The 25,462-nt window shown below is 38.3% G+C and overlaps 1 protein-coding gene across 2 annotated transcripts in view; it reads right to left on the reverse strand.

The window, feature by feature from the left end:
• PRORP (protein only RNase P catalytic subunit) overlaps nt 1–25,462 on the reverse strand; it is a 39,080-nt gene that overhangs the window by 696 nt on the left and 12,922 nt on the right. For both annotated transcript variants that reach the window (XM_068192917.1, XM_068192916.1), the window contains 3 exons: nt 23,091–23,198; nt 2,206–2,354; nt 1,392–1,587 (listed from right to left, as the gene is read on the reverse strand). In XM_068192917.1, coding sequence (XP_068049018.1) covers nt 1,392–1,587; nt 2,206–2,354; nt 23,091–23,198 — 453 coding nt within the window. The remainder of the gene's footprint in view (nt 1–1,391; nt 1,588–2,205; nt 2,355–23,090; nt 23,199–25,462) is intronic.

Consider the following 25,462-nt stretch of genomic DNA (forward strand, 5'->3'; position numbering starts at 1 on the left):
TACTAGAAATGACAAAATGATTGTTGTTCTGTTCAGTTAAATGAAATCATATGGGAATTACTCAGGATGTGGAGTTTAAAGGCTTGAATGTAGGATTTAATGACATTAATGACATCTTGTATTTGTTCTCCCACTGTCTCTCTTTATAGAGCTGACTTGTTCTGTCCCAAGGAGAAGAAAAGGACATGTAAGAAAAATGTTTATCACTAACACTTTCATAAGCATCTGGCTGAACAAACTGAATAAACAATTTTTCAGGTCTATTATGTTGCAGGTATACTAATTCAACATATATAAGACAAATACAAAAGAAACATTAATGGTTGGTAATTATGGTTCCCAGGACATACTATCACTCTATATGTATAGTCTTGGAAGTCTACTTTCCTGTGGTAGCTTCCAGAATAACCTAGAAGACAGCTATGACTGGGAATATCAATCACCCAAATCACTTGCATGGGAATTAAGATGTGAAAATTAGTAGTCCCTTTGTACAAGATAAACAAGGTGTAGCTAAAGCTGTGTTACTCAGGTGACCCACCATTCATTATTTTGCTCCATAAGAAGAAATGTATATATGGCAACATATTACATGTTTTTAATAATGAATGTTATTTTACAATTTTAACCAGCAACGGAAGAAAATTAATCTGCATAGGTGCAGTATTCCTTTAAGCAGGCAATAGCAATGCAGACAGACCAGATAACAAAAGAACTGCATATAGAATGTCACATGATAGATTTTTCCCTAGAAAAATCTTAAAACAGCTGCATTCCTGTTAATGTACTGTTCACATGGATACAGAACTCCTAGACAATAACAGTAGTATTCTGCCATAACATGATATTATTTCAATTTCTGTTGCTGAATACTAACTATAAACCTGACAGGTTATGAGCTTTCCCTCATGAAACTTTACACCTATGTTAGGTTACTATTACAGAGAATACTGAAATACCTGTATTTTTCTGCTTCTTTAAAATAAAGATGAAAGAAACTCTATTGTAAAATTGGAAGTATGATATTTTATAATAGTACTGCAGAGGAGAATAAGGGATTTCAAAGTTTAAAATAAATTAAAACATTGGCACTCAGGTTTTACTGAGGCCAGTAATGGTTACAGAGTTTCCAGCTCTGGAAATATTTGTATACATAAACTTTTATTTACATTTTAAACATTTAGGTAGCATTTCTTGGCCCTCTTACAGTTTTCTTGTTTGTGGCACACTTTGTGAATCCAATGAATTTGCTGTTAGCATGGGAGTTTTGAGTGCACTGGTACAAATCCATTTCTTAGACTTCAACAAGATATTTGGCTTCCAGGGTTTGAAACAATGTATCTTCAATGAATATACTCAGTGTGTTTTCTGACTGCAGTGGGAAAACTTACCAAAAATGTTATACTCCTTCCTTCTGCAGAAGGGAAGAACACTATCTGGTGCCCACGCTGCCACTTGCGGAACAGGTGACGTGTCAGACTGTCAGAGAGACAAGCCTTGTGATCCCGGAGGAAGTCTCTAGTAACAAACCTGCAATGCTTGCCTGATCGGAGAGTGGCATATAACAAGAAGGCATCATCTTCAGAGCTTCACAAAACAAATGGAAAATACAGACGTCATTCACAAGGCAGTAAGTGGCTGCAGGAAGTGATTCAAATGCTGATCAGGATTTATTCATCAGCAACATTGAAAATTCCCACCACTACTCTAGTTCCCTGTAAAATAAAAAATTTCTTACCACAGGGCACCAAAAGCTAGAGTGCAATAAAAATTGCATGCTACTTAGAGCACTTTTTCCCTCTTCTCACAATCTGATAATAGAACAATATCATCTCCTGCCATGAAATTTAACAATACTGTGCTATGTAGAACAAAACTGCTAAAAGTTAACAGTGTACCCCCACACAGCAGCAGACCACAACTGCACACTGATGCTACCAGAAATCCTGTAGTTCAGGCCACTGTCCTCTTGGCAGTGGTTTTATCAGTCATAAATCCTAATAAACCATACAGCTGTCAATATGATTCTAAGTGATGAAAGTCTTCATAACACAACTTTGTGTACTTTTGAAGCAAGTATAGCAAGGGATATGTTTCTTTCACAGACACAGATAGAGATACTAGTAATGGTACTAAAAGCTAGAGCAAAATGCACATAAATCAGGGGTCGGTCTCTATTATATTGAGCTGTTTTCTTCAACTTACATATTTTCAGCAAAGAAGAAGTCTGCCTTATTCTGCATCTCCTTCATAATTTCTCTTTTCCAATTTGAAGAGTTCGTCAGCATATGTTTGCGGCCCAGCACAAGCAACCTGGCATTCTCTTTTGCCAGGCAGTTGACAGCATCAAACAGCTGCAGAAAACAAAGCAAACCCAAAGATTTTCTTAGCTGTAAAAACAGAGTGACATGGAATACTTTCATGTGTGTCTCACCTAAAGGGACTTCTAGACTACTCCCATTTCACACAGTTCTTAACTGCAATGCAAATTAAGCAGATAACTAATTTAATTCCCTAATCACAAAGAAGAAAAGAAACAACAAACCAATTCATTGAAGGAAGCTACTCTCGACCACACAGAAAATACAGTGCTTTTTCAAATGACATGAACGGCCTCGGGCAGAGTTGTATGGAGATGTCAGAAGTTCCAAGTCAGCCGAGGGAATGAGTCACGCTGGATTTAAGCGATACCCACTGCGATCACGGAGCACCGGGAGCCCCGAGCACACCGCCGCTCCGGCCCCACCTGCTGGAGCTGGGGGCCGACACGGGCCGGGCCGCCCTGCGGGAGGCGGCGAGCGGCAGGACGTGGAAATTCGCCACCTCGGGACTAAGGCTTTATGAAAACCACATCCAGATTAGCCGCCCACTTGTGAACCAACATACCGCTGGTAAACTCGCTTCAGAGGGACTTTTCAGCAGTCTCTCAGGGCTGTGCCTGTTCTGCAACAAGTCTTCTTAGGACAGGCACTTGTGCCTGGGACTTCCCCTCCGTGCTTCAGCCAGACTGAGCTCAGGGAGGGCAAAGGTTCTGGCTTTCAGGTTATTACTGTGGACTGCTCACAAAACAATGGCATTTCAGTTCGACCCAGAAAGACAGAAGAATTGTTTCTTGAGATTCATGCATCTGTCATATTTGAAAGACAAGGACAGTACGCTCAACCACCAGGGAAAGGTATTTCCTAATTTTTACCTGCATTTGCTACCACTGTTTGCCAGCATACAATCTCCTAATAATTCTTTAATCCTTCCTGCTTTTCTAGCTACTTCCCTCTTCCTTGTTACTGTTCCTCCCTTTAATGCCTTCAATTGCCCTTTTCCTTCTCTTGCTCTTTACCCTCCTTTCCTCCTATTTGTGATCCATCTCATTTTTTGGTATAATTTGCTTTTGATTCAGGGGCTAGAAAGAATTGTTCGTGTAACTCTTGTGTGCCATTTTACAATATATTTCGTTTCATCTACCTGCAAGTACCAGGAGAAAGGGGTGGCCCCATTCAGTCTTCTCTCAAGCTGCACAATCTCACTACTTCTTTTGTATCAGATCTGTACCACAACTACACACGAACTCACTGATCCAACAAAAGACTTTTTTGTAGGCTTGAGCTTGCAGCAACCCAGCAGATAGATTTGAGTCAAAGGTTCAATGACTAATGGGAACACATCTCTGGAGGTGGTGAGGACAGGAAGTATGGGACTGCCCTTTGCAGGAAAGGACCTGCAGGTGGCTCAAACGAAATATGCCATGGATCTGGATCTGAGGTCTGGAAGAGGAAGTCAGAAGATTTTCTACATTAATTTTAACTGTTGAGCTGTAAGTTGCTGTTGCCAGTATTGATTCTGAGGGACTAAAGGCTCTGGTTTCACACAGATACAGGACCTTGGTGCTACTGAAAAGCACAAATGCCAAACAGTACCTATTGGAACTGACTTCCTGCTTCCAGGAGATCACACTGGATGTTGGCTACACATGTGTACAATCTACTTTTCCCTGGTTAAAACAAACAAAACAATGTGAGCAGGAAAAGGCCAAAGGCAATAACTTCTCATGCACTGAACCAGTCCTGCAAATAGCTGGATTCAAATACTAAAGGAGAATTAAGTTGGTTAATCTGAGTTCATTAAAGATAATAAAAGTTAGGAATGTAGCTACTGCATCCACAGACATTTTCATGCACAGAAATCAACAGTGAAGAAATAATAACAATGAGTAACTTTAGCAAACCCTTACAAATTCCAAATAAAAATATTTTTTTCTTTTTGCCTAACATTTTGCTACATTATGGGAAGGTTAGCAAAAAATCAGGTGAAAAAAAGAAGAAAACAGCAGATCCAGATACAGATTGGTCAATAGTAGCTATTCCCAAGTATTCTTGGATTTAGGTCCTGTAGGTCTGTCTTTATGGAGGTTGTAACTAGTGGCACTTTGTACCTGTTAGTCATGTCAACTTTCTTGTCCTACATATTATTAGCATATGAGGTTTTCTAGTGTGAAGTGCTTCTGGGAGAAAATTGAGAGGTTGGTATAAATTAGCTAGAAATGGAAAAACTCAAACCAGGCTTAAAATGTAGTGAAATTAAAGGGAGTTAGCATTTTAAAATTTTGAAACTCCTGCTTACATAACAACCCACTGGCCTTCCTCTACTTAACACAGAGATTAACCTTACTTACACAACTAAAATACAGAAGATAGAAATTATTTTTGTTTCCATAAAAGAAAATTTTGTTCTGCACACCCCCTTATCTGACATAACTTCACTAAAGAACTTTTTCTCTCACTTTAGGCTTGGGTACTTAATGGGGGTGGTCTACAAGGAGTCACAGAACTTACATGGGGGGTTTCCTAAGTGTGCCTACTCCCACGCCTGGCTGCTTCTCAAGAAAGGAAGATGTGAGACACACTAACACTTGTTTCAGTCACAGAGAAAAGTAACTGAACATAATGGTGTTAATGCAAACACAGCAGTAGTGATCTGTCATTTAAAAAGTCAAGGGTATTTTATTAATCTAGTATTTCCAGAAGTTGCATGAGTGTATAATGGAGCATAAGGAAGACAGATTAATTACTCTAACTCATACAAGGAACTATGAGCAGAGCAGGATACAGATTTCCTAAGACTTCACTGCCAATCCCTTTCTGATCACTAGATCATGCTGTGCCATGTGTCCCCAGCTTAAAAGGTTTGCTTGAGGTAGCTTTCTCATTAGGTACTACTGGTAGATTCCCACTTGTGAAATGGGAAATCCCTACACACTGCTGCTGGGAGGCACACCACTCAGTGATTCAGCAAAAGGTGACTCACCCGTATACACACAGAGCATGAAGAAGTAACCACCAAAAATATTTAAATCACATTTTTTATTAATAAATCATGTTTGACATTGCTTAAACATTTGGGTTCACTAACTGCCATTTAAAAGCAAAACTCACCAACAGGTTATCTGCTGGTAAGAGCACCAAACTGCTCTATTACTGCTCTTTTCACCCACTGTTAGTGCTGCCTCCCACCCAGCCAAAGCTGTGAAACTGCAGAAGAAACCCCAACACAGACCACAGGTTCAGAGCTGCCATTACTGTACTGTCAGGCAGGGCTGAGCATGATCATTGTCCCCAGAGTTTAGCCAGCAATTGGAGCCAGTCAAAAGAGGTGATTGTCCCACTTCACTCTTCACTGGTGTGGCCTCACCTTTGAGTCCTGGGTACAGTTTTGGGTGCCACAATACAAAAAAGAGATTAAGCTGTTAGAGAGCATCCAAAGGACAGCAATGAAGATGGTGTAGGGGCTGGAGGTGAAGCCATATGAGGAGCATAGAGGTCACTTGGTCTGTTCAGCCTGGAGGAGACTGAGGGGAGACCTCACTGCAGTTACAACTTCTTTGGGGGGATAGGGGGGGCAGGAAGCGGAGGGGCAGGCACTGATTTCTATGGTGACCAGTGACAGAACCCAGGGGAATGGCCTGAAACTGGGTAAGGGGAGGTTTAGATTGGACATTGGGAAAAGCTTCTTCACCCAGAGGACGACTGAGCACTGGAACAGGCTCCCCAGGGAAGTGGTCATAGCACCAAGCCTGAGAGAGTTCAACAAGCATTTGGGCAACACTGTCAGGGACATTGTGCAATTCTTGGGGTGTCCTGCACAGGGCCAGGAGTTGGGACTGCAATGATCCTTGTAGGTCCCTTCCAACTCAGGACATTCTATGATTCTATAAATGAACTCCTGTCATGACTACATTTATTTGACTTAAGAGTTTTCACCATTTTTGGTTACCTTTTTCCATACTACAGATCAAGAAAATAAACTCAAGAAAAACCTGTTTACTTCAGTCCCACACACAGGAGAGAGACACGATGAGAAGACAGAGATTTTTGCCACAATGTGTGCTGCTTGCAAGAAAAGCTGGACTTTCTCACTGAGCCTGGTAATTTCACCAAGCCACATTCAAGATCATTACCACAGCACCAAACACAAATGCTTCTTATATTCTCTACATTATTACTGATGACACAGTGTAAGTTAGTCTCAGTCCTCTTCACTCAAATACAGGGGCAGTATACATGTTTCTTGATTTCTCTGGAGTTTATCTGTCCCTGACTAGCACGGGTGTAGCTACTTCAAAAGGGAAAACAGTGTTGGATGAATAAGTAAGAGTCACTAAGATTAATCAGCCTGGTTTACTTTCTGCTCTTTAGACAGCAGGTAACTCTTGGGAATTATCCCTTACAACACCAAGGATCTCTGCAATACTGCAGAAACAATATTGTTGGGAATATTTGTATCCTGTGTTACAGTAAGACTAGATTGATGTAACACATCATCATGCAAAACTCTACCAGTGACAGCCTTTCACACATCAGTGATGGCAATCACACAATGTTTAACATGTTTTAACCTGTCTGCATTGACTCTGTGCCTGGAATTGACTTATCCTCTCGACACATTCACTAGAGATATGTCTTAACTCCCTATCACAATCCATTAAAATTTGCAGTTCAGTTTTCGATGTTAGCTTTTACTCTTAACAGTCAACACTATTAATCAAAGGCAGATTATTGATTGAGCAGGAAAACTACCACAGAAGCAGATTCCCAAGTTGATTTAATATAGATTGAGGATGGTACAGTAGCCTCAGTTTGCACAGATGAGGCGATACCTACAGCTGTGCTACTTGCAGAGTAAGTCTGTATTCAGAGTGAAGATGCTTTTGCAGCCAGGTCCAAACTGACTGGTACCAAGTGTGTACCAAGACACCTGGTGCACCTTCACAATCCAGTGTTCCCACTGCCTGGAGAACTTGGCTCAGTTGTAACACTGGGGGAATGTAAACACATTACTTTCAGGTCAAAACTGACTACAGCAATACTCCGTGGACTGTGACCAAGCTAATGAAGCACCTTGAATCCTGAGTAGTGGGGAGAATGAAGCAGAGTAACTGTAAATATATTCAGGTCAGGTACAGAAGCAATAGCACAATTTATATTTTTTCTGTATTCATGATATCCTGGCTGCTATGCCAGTAATGGGGATATCTTTAATTATAACTCCATTTGATTTCAACTGAAGATGCAATCTGCTCAAGACAATCCCTAAAACATTGTAGAAGTAACATGTTTGTAAATAGTCTCTGACACTGCATTCTGCTATATTATAAACTGTAGGTAAAGTTTCCAATTTCAAACAATCTTGAAGAGCCACCCCTGTCTTTTTTTTTCTACTGATGAGCTCAGAGAACAACACAATACAAACCAAAACTGTGTAAATCAACCTCAGATTTGGTAAGACTATTGTGAATTTCTCCTGTGCAGATAGGGAAGGATAGGTGCCTATCCTTCCCAGCAGACAGCCATATAAGAAAAAAAAAAACTTTGAAATAGGTATTTTCTATCTAATTACAGTCATATCCTGCTCTGTCTTATTCCCAAAAGGCACAAGAAGTAATCTGATGGACAGTGAAGCAGTATTTCCTACAAGAATTAACAGAATAACCGTGGGATGCATGCAGAGAGTGACAATATATATATACAATTTAAACACAGAGTAAAGTATGACATGATGGATGGGGAGGTAGGTGACGGATCATCAGGTGGAAGAGCCATTAGCTTTTTGGAATCTGGCTTTTTAGAATGGACTGTCATCTTTAAAAGATCTCACCCACTTTGTCAGACCTAACACCTGAAAAATCTTTTAGTGTGAACATTCTTGCTCACACTTTTTGAATGTCGCTGCTTTTGAATAGTAATATTTTTATCATTATGATCCATAGATGAATGAGGTTCATCCACAAATAAAAAAAAAGAAAAATGGGAAGTGACAATAGTTCACATGCTATTAAATGAACAATGCAAAGAGCTCTAGAAATTATGACTAAAGAAGATATGGACATTTTAGGAATTGCTTAATTTTATAGTACAAGTTGCAAAAGAGAAGAACAGGCAAATTTTTCTGACTCTTACAATTCAAGAAATACACAGACAAATATTCTTCAGTTGTCTAGCTGCATTTTTGGAAGCTGAATACTGTAAGTTACTTCAGTGCCAGTCAAGTTTCTAAATCCAAAAGTTTTGTTAAGCAACTACAATACCATTTTCTTTCCCAACCACTTACTAAAAAATGTAATGTTGATTTAAATGTACAAGCAGACCCTTTCATGTTGTGTCAGCAGTTATGAAGTAGGAATAATGATGGGAGAGAAGGGGTGAATCTGAAATCCAAAGCAGCATTCTTCTGGGGTAGCAAGTGGGAAATGTCCAATTCACCATTAATTATAGCCCAGTGCTAACAAATAATTTCTTCTATTTTAATTAAAACGTTTTCTATTGCAGTTGTGGACTGGCAGTAAAGCATTTTTGTTCATGAATTTGAATTTTCTGATTGTCTTCCTTTCTAGAGTCATGTAAAAGGACAAAGGTATTTGTCCTTTTCTGATCTTCTCTGAGATATTTTTTTCTCCATAGCTGATACCATTGTATACTTTTATCTCTCCTCTTCCTCATCTTCTTTCTTGTAACAAAGAATAAATACCAAGACCTTGACAATGCATAAGGGGCAGATTATGTGGATTTGATTTTATCCAGACATCTCCTGAGAAACTACTATTTTGTACCAAAACCTGGAGATTTACAAAACATTCAAAAGTCTCAACCCTCCATACCAAGGAGAGGAGTTAGGTGATACTGTCTATCCGTGATTATACAAAAGTAGGAAAAGAAACATGTAAAACCTGAAAGTGTTCCCTGTGCATTTCCACATATCAATACTATCCTTTGTTCCCATCCTTGAATTCTTTCTGCTTGCACTGCTGTTTCTTTAACAGTCTTTTCTTACTGATCACTACACATTGTTCATTGCACCAATATGACATATACATCATCTTTACATTCTTGAGGAAGAAAGTTAAATAAAAATGAAAAGGTATGAGGTTTTACTTATTCTTGCATAAGGTTCAGATGTGAAACTTTACCTGTCAGAGCCACTGAGTGTAAATGGAATAATTTTCCCAGCTGAAGTAACAGCTTCAGAGGTCAGCCTTCTTTCACTGGAAATCCAGTCTTTGCAATTACATTGATACTGTTGCTTTTCTACTATTATCAGAACACTGTATACAAAGACTTAAAGAAATAAGGGAGTTTCTCTTACCATTTTTCATTTTAGAAACAATGCAAAATGTAAAAATTTAGCCATTGGAAATGAACTAAAAACAATGTAGCTATTTAAAAGGCACATTTGTGAGCCCAATGGAGCTGTGCCAGTCTTAAGATTTTCAGCGTGGGTCAGAAGCTACATTTAAGTACTGAAAATCCAAAATGTGAGCAGGATCTCCGGGTGGTGGTGGTGGCAGTGGCAATGGGATGTTATGAAAATGAAAGCACAAGCTTGACTGATCCTTTCCACAGATAGGAAATAACTCGGTGCAGGACTGAAATCGGCTTTGTCAGACTGAAACTGACAGTTTAAAAGGTACTAACACTTCAACTCTCACCACTGCCCCTTGCAGATGTCTGTACAGCATGACTGACCTTGTCTGATGTTAAGTGTTTTCCCTGTGTCCTAAAGTCACAGACAATACTTTTGTCCTTTGAGGAAAGGTCCTGCAGCAGCTGGGGACATCACTGTTACAGCAGGCACAGGCATGATGCTGTTATGGTATATTAAACCTATGCTTCTGCAGAGACATCCCACATTTTAATAAACTTGACAGCTTCAGAAACACTTTAACATAAGGACTATTTCTAAGCTCGCAGGACAATGGACATCCAGGTAGAATGACATGATAACCAAGGAAACATCAGTAAACTGACAACTTGCAGTTGAAAAAAAGCATCAGAGTACAGCATGCAGCAAATATTTATAACACAATTTTCACACTGTCTTTCTGCTGTTTCCCAGTAATACTCTTTTCCAGCTGCCTGCTACAGATCATTATACAGAGGTTACTTTCAAAACTTTTATACAACTTCAAGAACAATTGTTTCAATAAGAACTTTTGCAGATCTTAACACATAAATACATTAACAAACTACTGAAATGAGTGGTGATTTCTCTGAGAAGGCCAGAAAGAGGAAAATTTTGTTTAATATGAAAGAGAACATACAAAATGCTCTTCTTCAACACTACAAAAATCAGCACAAATGTTTGAGATGGAGGAGCAGCTGCATGGTCAGAGTCAGACCTATCTGCCCTGGGCCAATCATGAAACCAAAGCTTTCAGCAAGGAACAACCTAGGAGGGAATCTGTTTAATATTGCTAAGAGCATAACTGGTATTTATCAGATTGGAAAAACCTCAGGGGACTTTCTTATCCATCGGCACACCTTGCACTGCCAGTACCATGAGGCAGAAGTTCAACTGTCTCAGTTGGATCAAGGCTAACCCTGGCAAGAAACTCACTGTTCCTACAAAACCAACAAAAATCTGATGCAGTGTAATGCAGCTGATGTAAAATACGGGTCAGCATTATTTCTCTTACACAGCCATTAGTTTTGATAATTGCAGACTCATGCCATTTTACTAGTAGTAACACTGCTAGCAGTGTCCATGCCTGGAGATCCTAGGCAGTGAAAGTCTGAAAGCCCACCATGACAGCTAAAGTCCGTAAGATCTAATTTTTGTACTTTGATGCTTTTCATGTAAGTATACTGGTAGCAGTCTGCAATACTCAATAGCTGGACACTAGGCAGGCCACTGTTTTATCTGAAGTATTTTTCTTTAACTCAAAAGATACAGCAATTTGACAAACAGATGATATTGTCAGCTCCCACAAATTATTTACAGATGATATTTGGCATTTGTCTAAAGGCTTGGCCTCCTGGGAACAACCAGTTATATGAAAAACTTTGTATACTTAGCCATTTTTTTCCCTTTGTCAAGAGAAACAAGCTTGAGAATATGAAAATATGACCACCAGAAAGGCTTGGGCAACAGAAGCCAAGTAAGAACCATTCCCAAGCCCCAACCCTATTTCATAAAAGAATCTATTTTTTAAAGCAACTTTTAGCTTGGGGACTCAGAATTACAGTTTCCAGGTATCTATATGACTATATGAGCTAGCACTTTTGAGGAATTATGTTGTATCTTGCCCTCTTTTATCCATTTCCATGTAAAAGATGCAGATACCCAGCTAACAACTCTGGAGCATCCAGGACTGAACATCAGTGCTCAAGTTCAAAACAGAACTATAATTTCAGAAGTGTTTTGTTTACCAAATTTATCAGATAGCAAATGGTTAAAATTGTGTTTTATTACTGGTTATGTTAACTAGGCTGGTGGACTAAATAGGCTTGTGGAAATGAGAGTGGGTGGGATGACAAAAAAGAAATCCCTAACCTATACCATTCAAATTTCTGAAAGCTCATTTGGGAATGCCCATTGAATGGAAAGTTAAGAGATTTCACTCTTTAAGGCATGATATGCAGATACATACATATAAACTAGAAGTGAAAATGTCAAAACTCTCCAATTCTTTAAGACACTTCCTCTCACTATTGAAATGTATGGCCATTCCACATAAACAGATTCAAACAGCACAGTGCAATGTTTCACAGGGACATCATGTACATGACTTCTGATGATGATAGCAGCATAGTGACATTAATGATAGATGAGCCCAGGGTAACTACTCCTCACAAGAAGCATAGTAAATCACCATCAAATCAACATCATTGAGACTGTGTGGTTCTGCTCTATGATTACTTGCAACCCTCTTATTACTACTTCATTTTACTTATTCAAATGTGTGGCAACTTAGGGCTGTGGTGGAAGAAAACTCCAATCAATCAATCAATCAATCAATCAATCAGTAGTATAGGCAGTATTCAAGAGATAGGTATTCCAGTGCCCTTTTCTTTAGCTTGCACTAGATGCAGAAGCTCAAACTCTGGAGAACCACAGCTCTAACAAACACCTGCATCATACTTCTACTTTTTTTTTTTCCAGTCTATATAGTGTAAGGACTACCTAGTTTACCAAAGTATCACACAATTAGGAAATAAACAAGGAGAGAAGGCATCAGCAAGGTTGATCTTCCCACACCAGTATACGTAAGTCAGGAGCAACTTCTGAATAACAACTACTTCAGAACCTGTGGAACTGAACAGGCTTTTAGCTGCTGTTAGACAGCTTATGGCACACACTGTACACAGCTTACTCAGCCATGTCAACTTGACTCCTTAAAAGCTCAAGAGTCAGAAATTCAAAATTTTAGAGGCAGAAGAAATATTACTGCAAACTCACTGCTTCCTTTTTGTTGAGCATAAAAGCGAGCAGGTAAATGGATAAATGCTGGAGAATAAGGACAGGCATAAGCATCACTAATACTTTCTGATTTATCTAAGAGGTAAGTTGGTATCAACCATATGACAGAAGTACAGGTTCAGTTTTAACAGTCACTACAGGAAGCATTGTGCAAGAATAGGACAATATAGCAGCTGGAAATGGTAAAAACTATACAGAAAAATTAGAAGAAGTAATTAATACTTCATTAAACTGGTTGAAAAATAGAATTATGTTTACGTAATTTTGACAACCTTTTTAGCTTTTGACTCACTATATTTCAATGCGTATTTCCAGCTAGAACTGTGAAAAGAACTATTCAGATCATTAAAGAACTGACCGGTGAATAATAAATCACAAAGAAACAGCATCACAAGCTAGTATCTCTGGGTGGAAAGGAAAAATCAGTAGATGCATGTAAAGATTAATAGTAACTATGTAAAATACTTGAAATAGAGTATTTCTCATTAAGAAAAAGGTTTCCTAATAATGATACAGGGCAAATAGTTACAATGCCAGAGATAAACCATTCAAAGTGATTTTAAAATTGTCTAATTTTGGGGGGGATCATATTTAGGAAATAATAGTTACAGAATAGAAGATTTGAATGTTTATTTTATGGAGATGTACAGAAAAACGAGAACACCAATATAAACGATGCTTTATAAGGTTGTTTCTTCACCTAATGGTTTGCAAGTACTAATTTTTAAGATCTTGATTTAGGCATTTTTCTTGAAGGATGGGAATGAAGATTTCTATTGTATAACAGTTACTTTCCTGAAAACTTGAAGAACAGCAGCAGCAAAGGTAGCCATAGTTATCTTATTATGTTATTGGTACTGCTGTTCTTACTACATCACTCCTGTTCCTCACATGATACCAAGCAACAAAATTGTTTACAAGTCTCAGCATGTACAATACCAGCTTAATGGCACAGTTCTGGTAGCAGTCCTCTGAGAAGTGACAGATATGAGATCTGAGATATGAATAAGATTCTCCTCTTTATATTAACACAAGTAAACATATTAGTTTAATCTAATTTGATCTAATTTAGATTAACACCACAGATAAAGGCATAAATCTGAATTAGCATGGGGACTATTTTATTTCCCCTCATTTTCCCTCCCTTACTTGGAAGAACTGCACAAATGTACCCTTAAACAAGAAAAGTAAAAAGTAGAATAGGGATAGTCTCTTCCCTTTTATGTCTGTATCTGATTTACAAAATCAATACCGGCAAAAGGTGAGGTTTGCATTAAGATGTGCTTGATACAGAATGTCACCTCTAATGGGCAACAGTATTTTGGGTAAGAAGAGTTCTTACCATTTTTCAGAAGTTCAGTTTGAAACAGGAATTCTTGTGAATTGGTTTTAAGCAAGAATACAGCCAGCATAACTGTCATCCCCAGAATGGAATTTTAATTCTGGTGAAATCGGTCTCCTAGATTCAAACAGAAGTTCCTATTTCCATGTTCCAGACAACACAAAACAATCAGTTTATGAAGAGATTTAGATTAAAAGCTGTTTACAATTGTACTTGATTTTCTATAAGTCTAGATTTTAAAAAATAAAATTACTTTAAGTTCAGTTTTAAACTTCATTGCAGGTTATAATAATTTAATAATTTCAATTTAAGTATATTTACTTATACATAAATGTCTCTTCCAATCCTGCTTTACAAACAGAATGCAACTAGAGAAAAACCAACAAATGCAGCTTAATGGATTGTTGGATCATTAAACATCATGTCAATATGTAGAGATCCCTAGGAATAACATACTGTTCAAAAAACTTAGGCTTTCATAGCTTCATAAACAAATCCAATGGACTTTAGGCTTTTGTTACATTGTACCTTTTCGCCTTCAGATAACACAACTTTCAAATATGTTTTCTTTCCTACTTTTACTAGAAATAGCATATTAAATGTAAAAGCCAAGCATGAACCAAAATTGGTTGCTTTTCAAATATATAAATAAATCCAGGTGGACATGAATGAACACAATCATTGTCCTGAGGATTACCTATGCTGCTTTTAAGATCACAGTGAAACCAGCACTTCTCTCATTCAAATCAAGTATTCCTTCTTACAGAGGACTAGCCCATAATAACCCAGCCTTCACATTTTGTGGCCTGCTTCCCATAGCCTCTCACTCCTATGGAGACTTTTCATATGAAAATCATTTCTAAAGAAGCAGTTCAGTTCCCCAAACACCAGGTTTCCAATTTGGAGGCCCAGCACACTTATTGCCACAGTGATAATAATTCTATGATTATGTAAAGCAGTTGAGCTGCCCAAAGAAAATCCCCATCTTGTGGTTTCTAAGGGACAAGTGAAAACAGCAAGATAGAAACTCATCCAGTTCAGAAGACACGTTCATTTGACTTGATCACCCAGATTTTAGACTTCTCTACAACCTACAACAACCAGCCTGTTTGCTACTGTTACTGAGTTCACCGGGACATGAATCATCAAGGCAGGTTCACTCTGCCCTGCTGAATTTCAAGCTTATATTCCTAGTGGTTAGAAGAATCTTATTATGAAAGATGTGACGCAAATTCATTCGCAAAAAGAAAGGTATGATTGGTACTTGGGTGCTCCTGTAGTTACATTAACTTTTGATTTGTTATTATCACCAAATACAAAGGTAAAAATCATAAACACCAGATGGAAACCAACTGAGATAATTAATTCAACCATATGGGTTTTATTAATTTTATAGCCAGAAACAAAGGTTGCAAATAGTAACTGGAATTAACACCAGGAAGAATCTGACTCTGAGGGAAAGTAACAGGCAGAACTTGTCAAATTGCCTGATAGTCAGATTTCTGTAACTTGATCAATTTCTACTGCTCTATTCTTACCAGGAAATGCAAAGCTAGGGCGGAAACCTCTGAAAATAAAAATAATTGTTTACAGCCAACTGATGAGGCATTTACTCAGGGAATCCTGTCAGCTTCCCCTTCCCCATTTCACAATGTTGGGAATTCAGAAGTTTTGAGAAAGTTTCCCCTGTATTCACAAGTCTGACCTTGTGTTTCCCTTCTTAAAATGTCCCATCTACCTCCTACTCTCCTGTCCCAGTGCTGCAGAAGCAGTGAGGGACACTGGAGCACACCGTTATGGGAAGAGCCAGACTTGGTGGCTCAAGGTGTGTAGGCAACACGGGCGTTTCCTCGGTAGAAGCATCCATGCCAACCAGCTATAGTACTTCTGGAACCTCTGACACTGATGTCCAGTACATCTGCACTTACAGTGTAAAGGTATACAAAGATGAACATATTAAATGCTCTTTTATTTCTCTTTTAGCCACAATCAGGAACTGCCAGGTTTCAGAAAAGCTGCAGGGAGAGGAGCACTTGCAGGCCAGGCCTTCCCTCCAGGTTTCACTGGCAACTGAGTCTATCTCCTTCAGCTCTCCTGGGAAGTTTAACAGCCTTGTTCTTCTGCATCTGGTGACCAAAATTCTTGAGCTTGGGCTATGCTATTTTAGGATGGCACCAACATAGAAGGAGAGGGAAAAGATTTCTGCAGATTGGTATTGATCTCTGAGATGTGTCTTCAGAGAAGAACTGAGTTCTTCTGCTGGGATATCTAAGGAACCCCCAGAAATTAACTGATGAGATATGGATGCAATGCTGAATATTTCACTCATGAATCTCTAACACTAAAAACAGGTGAAGTTTCAAGAGTACCCTTTACTGCTTGACCTTCTTTCTCTTCTAAGATCATGTTACACAGACAGTAAAGGTGATTTTCAATGAAAACACCAAAAATCTTCATCTTTACAGTTTGTGCAATACTTATAGGAAATGAAAGTACAGGTCTAAAGAATGAAACACATGTTGCAAAGATAAAAATCTCTCCAAACCTGAGCAAAAGGCCAAATGTTTTGTTATCATGGAAATGCAAACTTGAACCACCATTAGAAGACAGGAAAAAAAAAGAAGAGAGAGAAAAGGCTGAGAGCAAATGAACAAACATGTCTGACTGCTTTGTTGAGTGGTAAGACAAGAGGTGGTCGGAGGCAGAATTGATGAACTGTCACAGTATGACAAATAAGACCTCTGTTGGATGTATTGATTCCAAACAGAGAATGACTCATGGATCTACTTCATTCTTGCTTCATTTACAGACAGTAAAGTACTTGAACAAATCACAGATGCTGCCAAAGGAGTCAGAGAAGAAAAAAATTCTTTCCCATGGATGAGTTTTTGGGGTCAAATTTATTAATAACTGCTTGCTTTGTAGGACAGCTCATAGAGTGGAGCTAATGTTTTGTACAAAGTATCACTGTCTCAATAACTGTACAGAAGATCTTTTATGCATGTTGCACGGTTAAGACTGACTTGAAGACTTGTAAAGATTACCACATGAAAACCTAAGCATACTAGTGTGTGTATTTGTCAACTATACTTGTATGCACAGGAGATGATTTTTTTGTGTGTCTCATGGCCTCAAAAACGGTTTAGTAACTGGAACTTGGGAGAGAAAGTTGTATTCACTATTTTTCTCAAACACTACAAGCTCAAATATGTTTTTTGCTCTCCTTGTTTCATCATAGAGGATTTATAGGCATTAAGGGGAGATTTCAAAGAAGCAAAATTATGTTTCAAAATTGATTTGGGTTATTAAGCCAGGAGACTCATGGGTCATAGATGCCCTGGTTTTCTTTTTTTTCCCCCTTCTTTTTAAAAATTGTGCATTTATTTGTAGAGTTGGGGTGGTTTTTTGTCTTGATAATTGTCTTTATATTTGGAAAATAAGCCTTGCAAATTGAATACAGTACATACCAAAGCAATGGTTCTGAGCTGAATTCACAAAGTGTAATTCATCAAGGTTCTTTAATTCTGTGGCCAAAGCTGTTTATTTTCAAACATTTAACAGGACCATTCACCATTTTCCTGTAGACTACTATCCTGTGTTCTATTTTTCTCCCTTATCTTGATGAAACTTTTTTTTCACTATCAGCTTTTCTTCCAAGACTGCAACCTCTCTTCACACCCTCTTTTCTCCACTGCTGCTGTAGCCAGGAGTCCAGGAATAACTACTACAGAACCACTAGAATAACTAAAATAATAATAATGTTAGTTTTAAACCTTGAATCCTCATGTTAAATATTATTTTAGATCTTTAACATACAGAAAAAGAAAATGCAACAATATGTTTACACACAAGTATTATTACTGCAAAATTCTCTTAGTCCCTTCCCCAATTCAGAGGGCAAACTCCACTTAACAAGCCTGCTGCTCTTTCCCTGGAAGAGATGAGAAACAGATGCAAAACATGAGGTGTCCCCTGCACCTGCCACAGAGCACTCCCAGTTACAGCAGTCACAGCCTGGCTTTTTGTCACAGCCTGTGAGAAGTGCAGGGGGCAGGTCTGGTGGCTTTCCTGGCAGGAGCTGACTGCTGCGTCAGGCCAGAGATGTGGTATGCTGGTTGCTGCCAGCAGATTGGGATGGGAAGGAACAGCAAGGATCTGGCTTCCTCAGCTATTCTACAGGCCTACTGCAATTTATATGGGAATTATACAAACTCATGTAGTCCATTTATAGAAGTGCTGATTAAGTTTAGGAGGAACCACTTTGAATTATCTGCCAAGAGCAAAAACTATTCCTTTGTGCATTGTCAGCCCTGAGTAACTCAATCTGGAACTATTTTACCAGTCGGTTAGATGTCTGAGTTTAATACAGAGATTAGAGTGGGTAAAGTTAGGGCAGAGCTGACCCCAACTGCCAAACTGTTTGAAAAATGGAATAGTGAGTTAGCTTTGATCCGACACACATTTGAAATATATATTCAGTTACTTCTAACACCAGATGGGTACAGCTAAAAAAAAGCACCTGGCTGCATACTTAATTTACAATGTACCAAACTCATTGTAAATTAAGAAGAGCAAAATATTCTTCAGGCTGTTCTTGCAGATCATGCTCTGTCACCCCTCTCTCACTTCCCACCCTGGTCCTCCACAGTTCAGGGGTAGCTGAAGCAGAGCAAAGTGCCTTCACTCCTCTTCTGCCACCCAAGAGCAGTCTCTAGAGCCTAACTATGCTTGCACTGGGATTCCCTCTCATTTCAAAAGGATACTTCTGCAGAAAATTGTCATAAACAGGAAAACATCAATTTAAAAACTATGTAACAGTTTGTTTAGTAGGAGAAATGAACAATTAGTGTGTGGAAATTCCCTCTCTTGACCTTTACAAGGTGAAAGGTGAGAGCACTACAGAGAGTACCAAATGTGATTGTGTTGGGTAAGGATTTATGTAATCAGATACATCTGGAGATACATACATGTCATGATACAGCCTGAATCAACTTTGCTTAGTTAAACTGCAAGGATAGCTCTGTTTGCAAGCCACATGTTTGCAGTACAGTGACTGACTCAGTCAGGCAATACCCATCAGGTACAGTCTTACAGCAGCAGATGACAAGGCTGAATGATGTTAGACTTTAGGGAGGTTTGGAATATTTTTCTATTGATTATATAGCAAAAATAATTTTCATTCCATAATGTCCTTTAATAAGGAGTCAACTTTAATGTCAAATTTAAAATGCTACAGTAAGGAAGCAAAGAGTTGAAAGGAGGTGGTGTCCACTGTTGTGGTTTTACAGTCACTATGTATGCAGTGCCTTCAAATCAAATGGGCTCACCATTCCCTAGCCCTCAAAAAATCTTTGTTCCCATCTTCATGCTGCCTCCTTCTTTTGTTTTTTGGGTTTTTTTTTTCAGATATTAAGTAATTGATATAGCCACATCATAATTTCTACCAGGAAACAGACCAAGAATAAAACCCACTTGGACAAAAGGGCAATTGGGGATTATATTTACAAACCAAGAGTGTCATAAACCAGAGAAACCGCCACAGGATGTTCCAGTACATCTGTCAAGTCAATAATATTCATGATGATTTGCTAAGTGCTGGCTGTAAGGACTGAAGTTGCCTGGGAAATCACATACCTAGCTTTCTAGAATGTCAGAACACTTTGGGAATTAAATGAGTAAAAATTTGACCTTCAACTTTTGCTTGTTTTCTGTCTCCTCTTATCCCTCAAGGTACCTGTGCCTTGCCACACAACCCAGCCACTCCCCAAGATGCCTAAGGCATGCTAAATGGAATTGCAAATTCCATTTCCTCTCTGTTTGAAACAGAGAGGAAAAATTCATCAATGTTTTCTTATTCTAATCATATGACTAAGAGTTAGCTAGAGTCTTGGTCTTCAGCAGAACATCTGCAGTTCTGAAAGCTAAGTCATGAAGTTAAACAGTACTTTTTGTTAAATTTAAATTAAGACCAGAATGCATTTAAATTACCATGTTTTTGTCACATAAATCTTGGGCCTTCTATTGTGTTTAACAACACCCTTTATTTTGCCATTCTCTCTAAATCACATAAGGGACAGGTTCCAAATAAACTAGTAATTTGCAAATAGTAACACTTAAGAGTGTGTTAGAAATACAGCAACAATCTCATTTTCTCTTTCAACCATGTTGCATACTAACTACATACTCTACCAGAAAAGTTTATAAAACAATCCTGACTGGGTCTAACAGATGCAGTAATCAACCCTTGAAAAGACACAGACTGACCCATACCAGGAGACTCAAAATAACTTAGCTTTTTGACAAGTTAAATAATTTAGATTTTGACAAGCTGGAAACTTTAACATAGGTCCTCAGAAACACTGCTCATTTACTACCTCTCTCATCAAGCAGAAGTCACAGCATACCTCTCTTCAAAATGGGACTGTCATGCTACCCTAGCCAGCCAGCTTGACCTCAGTAGCCTTCACTCCTGGCTTCTCCCATTCCTTGTGCTCTGCCTCCCACTTCTCTCACATTATTTCTCCTCTCCATCTTCTCAGTTCAGCACTGTGTTTCCTGTGTAGACTGAAGAACTTCGTAAGGCAGGCTGTAAATGCCCCATATGTGCCACTCCACATTTTCCGTTCGGCTGTCACAGGCGTGAGGATTGGAGCCTCCAGAAGAGGATGCTTTGTGGCAGAGCCAGCCCTCAAAGCACAGACTACAGCATTCAGGGAGGTCAGCATGCACAGATGGGAGACTACTTGGCAGCAACACCATAACCAGAAAAGCAACACGTGAACAGATTAGTGTGGCCTTCCCTTCCCTCATCTGAAAAGAGTTTGTAGACAGAAGAAAGGATTGCTCTGCTTTGTGGGTTTCTTTCTGTTTTTAGCAGTCTTGGAAAAAGTCAGAAAACAAGAATGCATGCTTCTTGTCAGAAGTATCCAAAATAAGAACAAAAACATAGTCCTTTTCTGACATGGTACAACACAGAAGTTCAGAGTCATGAAGAAATAAAAGGATCTGCTAGCATCCAGCATGATCTCACATTTAAACTATGTTTCCACTTGGAAAAAACTAGAAACTCAATAGTTAATACTGTAATTGTGTATAATGACATGTAGCATTAAAAAATTAAAAGTATCTCAGTTCATTGAGAGGATCAATGCAGGGAAAAGTCTTTAGTAGTCCATGTGCCTAGAATATTATTTCTTTTGGGATGTGAAGGAGCTATTTTGTTGTTTAGAGTGCAAATATACACTTCCCATGCCAAAACAGGTACTATTCAGCCAGTGAGTATCTACAGGTCTATGGCAGAAATAATGGGTTTCTGCAATCTCTCATCTCTCCATACTCCCAACAACAGGATCCAGAAAACAGGAGCAGCAAAAGACTGGCAGAAGCCCCAATGATTAGCATTTTTGTTCATGACAAAATGTAATAATCATTCACAGCAACCTAACTCATAGGACAAGTAAATTTGAGCTAAAAGAACCTTCTTCTGGACAAGCTGGCGTGAGACCAAGTTACTGTTCTGTTATGTAGGAAGGAAAGGCAGGTCTGCCCATAATCTTCCTAATCAGTAAACAGCTGGGATTCAAGAGAAATTTGACCTGTACCTATATGGAACAACCTATATAAAAGTTGAAGCCTCCATAGAGTCCTCCTGGAGCTCTTTGGCATCATGGATCCCAAAGTGCTTCCATTACAGCCCAAGCTAAGGAGAAACTCAAAGGCAATTTATGCTGTTCAGCATGCTAGCATCTCCTAGTAAGATTTCTGATCAGAAATCAGGAGTAATTATCTGCCCAAACCAGGTTGGTTCTTTGCTCAATTGCCTCCAGTTTCTACAAACCATTCAGAATCCTGCTTAGAGCTCCCACAGTGGGAAAGGCATGCACTGAGGAAGGCTATTCTTTTCCCCTCCTCATCTTTGGCAGCATTGACCTGTCTTTCTAGATGTTAAAACATTGTGCCACTATGTTCTGCCTGGAATTCTTAGATAATCAAAACTTCCTCCCTGATCCCACCCAAACAACTAGTTAACTTTTTTTGCTGTTTTTGTAGTAAGTAAAGTGCTCTCTTTGTGAGACAGTATCTCATGAAACTACACTGCCACTCTGAAACATCTTTCAGCAAGTTTATCTAACCTCCCTAGCTCACTTTCATCTACATATATGAGTATACATTACTTCCTAACAATAGCTTTAAAGTAATTCTTAGAACAAAAATGTATTTCTTGTAATTAGTAAAAGTGAATTTCTTCTTTTATTATCAAGATAATTTATAAATTCATTTTAATTTTGAGAGTGTGAAAATTTAAATTGTGGCTTTGGAATAAGTGTGAGCAGCTACTTTGCTACTCCTAATTTAAAGTAAATTCGATTGACAAAAAAATCCCGAATAACCTTAAGTCAATTCTTAGTGAAATGCTACAAGGGAATATCAAGAATTCTCAAACATAGGTATTGACAAAGGAGCAGAATTTTTCTTCTACAAATCAAGTGGAAAGAACTGAAGCCAGTTTGAGCTACCCTTGTCAAACAGGACTCAAGTCTCAAAGCAATAAGAAGTGAAATAATGTTTAAATGTGTACAGAGTGTGGTTTGAACTAAGCAAGGGGTTATTTTAATGACAACTTTTACAAGCATAACTATATTACACTAAATTTTCTACACATCAGATTTATCCAGTTCCCCCAAATCCCTATTACTATGAAAACTTACACAATCACAGTGTTTGTGCAATAATGTTATTATTGATACCTTAGCTGTAACTAAAAACACTGAATACATGAGGAAATGTACAACATTTTACAGCTAATACAGGCAAATATATAAGAGCCATCTTCCCACTAATAATTTTGAATTTGTGAAACTTAGATAACTCTTTGAACTTCATTGTGAGCGTGCAACAAAGTATTTTCTCATTTTCTCTAGAGGATAACTAATAATGAGGCACTCACTGTTTTACAATCAGTATACACAAAACACTTAATGAATATTTAACCAGCACTTACATTTTCACACTGCATCCTTCTGGATTTTACGTGGGAAACATTGAGTCCATCAATAACAATATCAAAAGGAAGTCGATTTTCCACAAATGTTTGAAAGGCCTCCAATTCCTGAAATAAATAAATAAATAAACACCAGTGAATAATATGTTGAGTTTAATAGAAAGAAATTCCATTCCATTTTTTTATTTAAAAAGGAAACAAAGCCCAAATGTCTCACTTTTCCTTTGTTGCCTGCACTTTGCATCATTACTTGATTATTTTCTAAAGCAACCACACCAAGAAAACCCACCCCCATCTTTTAAGCCATATGTCTTACACTGGATACTTCCAATATAACCATTACAACCAAAAATTACATTACAACTGAAACCCAAAACTTGACAGTTATCCAAATTTTCGAAATTACAATCTGAACTGTTCACTTCTATAGAGATACATACTATAGTCATTGTCATACAGAAGCTGCTGAACAAAGCAACTTTACAGTCCAGTAGACAGTAAAGACAGTTTCACCACTACTAGCTCTTAACATATCCAAATAAAAAATAATGATCATACTTAGGTTCTCTGAAAGAATGATGAAATTTCTGAATGCCAGTCAATATTTAAATAAACATCCATTTAGAAAGATACTACTCCATCTGCCAGAAACAAGTGGCTTTAAGGCTAAACCCATGAACTTTCTGACTAGGTCAGAAATGTAATGCACTGATTGAGCAAAACATCCAGTTTTTCCCTCATAAGGAAACCACAACTGCTTTAGGTTTGAGAGTCCGTAAGAGAAGAACAGACTACAAATCTATAATAAAATCTTCAGGAATTTCTCTCTTGATTTTGGGGGAAAGATTTAGTCTTTTTTTTTTCAGACACTTGCATAAGATTTGTAGTTTTTGCTTCTGATTGTTGTTAATAAGACCAAGAACTCTGCGTTATCCTCATGGGCAGTGACCTAGCTGCATAAATTACCTTTCTAGTAACAAGTAGTATTTATTTATCACTGACAGAGCTTTCACAGTCCAGACTATAAATTAACTTTCACAGGAACTCAAAACAATTAATATTTCATGCCTTCTGCAAAGGATTCAAGAAGTACTCTTCTCATCTTGCCTTCTTCCATGTAGCAATTTGGCATCATACATCTAAATAAAAACCACAGCCTCAGCACCCAAAAACATATAGAGCATATAGAATTCTTCCATGGAGAAAGAAAGAATTCATTTTTCCAGAAAATACAATGCTGTCAGGCAGTAACAAATGATCACTTCAAATTTAGTTGGAATGCTTATGACAAATTATACTAGGAAAAGGGCTACTTGTACTAAGAGTACAAACCAAGCAAGATAAGATGGCTCACTCAGCTGTTAAAATTTCAGGAATAATTTCCAGGTGAACAGAGGTGCACCAGTCAAAAGCACAGTGATAAGAATACAGACAACACAGGGCTCAGTCCAGCACCCTAGGAATCAATCACCTGTTATGTGATCTTTCATTTCTCCATGGCTTAAATAAATGTTACTATTGAGAAAGTATAAAACGCTGGACAAGGAAATTATAATCTAAAATAAAAATAAATTGTTGGCACTTGTGAAGTATTTTCCCCAGCCCCGTGCCCTAATCTTAATGTATTTTCCATAGATGAATAAAAATTCTCATCACCACCTGACAAGGACACCAAGACACAGAAGGAAGTCACTAGGAAAGGCAGTGGCAGGGATAGTAGGCAGAAACAAGTGCAAAACCAAACAATATGGATTCCTGACTTCTAAGCTAACACCATCCATGGACCTCCCTATGGTTCAAAATCTGGAGAGTCATCCCTGCAATACTGGATGGCTGTCCGAAATGTGGGAGAGATGAAAAGAAGCAAAACACATGCAGCCCAAATGAAATTAAGATAGAAAAGCTGAGACAAAGATGAGTGAAAAAAGAAAAGACAAAAAGTAGAAGCAGGTGAAACATGGTAAACATTCCAACACAGTGTTATTTTCTCAATGCTAACAAAGGGCAATATTATTTGAAGCAACATAGTTACAGTCAAGACATTTTTAAGAAGCAAACAGTACAAGTAATCTTGTCTTTATGGACTCAGTTCAATACAAAACAAGCACTTTGCAGAGAATTTTTCAAGTGGTATTTTACTTCAAATGACAATGGTTATAGAGCAGTTCCTGAAAAGGTGTTTTTCCCTGATGGGCAGAGTAGACTGCTTTGTTCAGGGACTACTACAGCATGAGTTGGGGAAGCAGCAGAGGGGTTCAGTAGGTCTGTACTCTCCTCTGCCCACTCTTGGCTTGGATGCCTCTCATCTCCCAGAAGAGCAGATGGTGCAGGGCTGCCAGAAGAGTCCTGCTGAGACACACCAGGATAGGCTT

The sequence above is a fragment of the Anomalospiza imberbis genome, chromosome 6, assembly GCF_031753505.1.
Source record: "Anomalospiza imberbis isolate Cuckoo-Finch-1a 21T00152 chromosome 6, ASM3175350v1, whole genome shotgun sequence".
In the NCBI taxonomy this organism is placed as follows: domain Eukaryota; kingdom Metazoa; phylum Chordata; class Aves; order Passeriformes; family Viduidae; genus Anomalospiza; species Anomalospiza imberbis.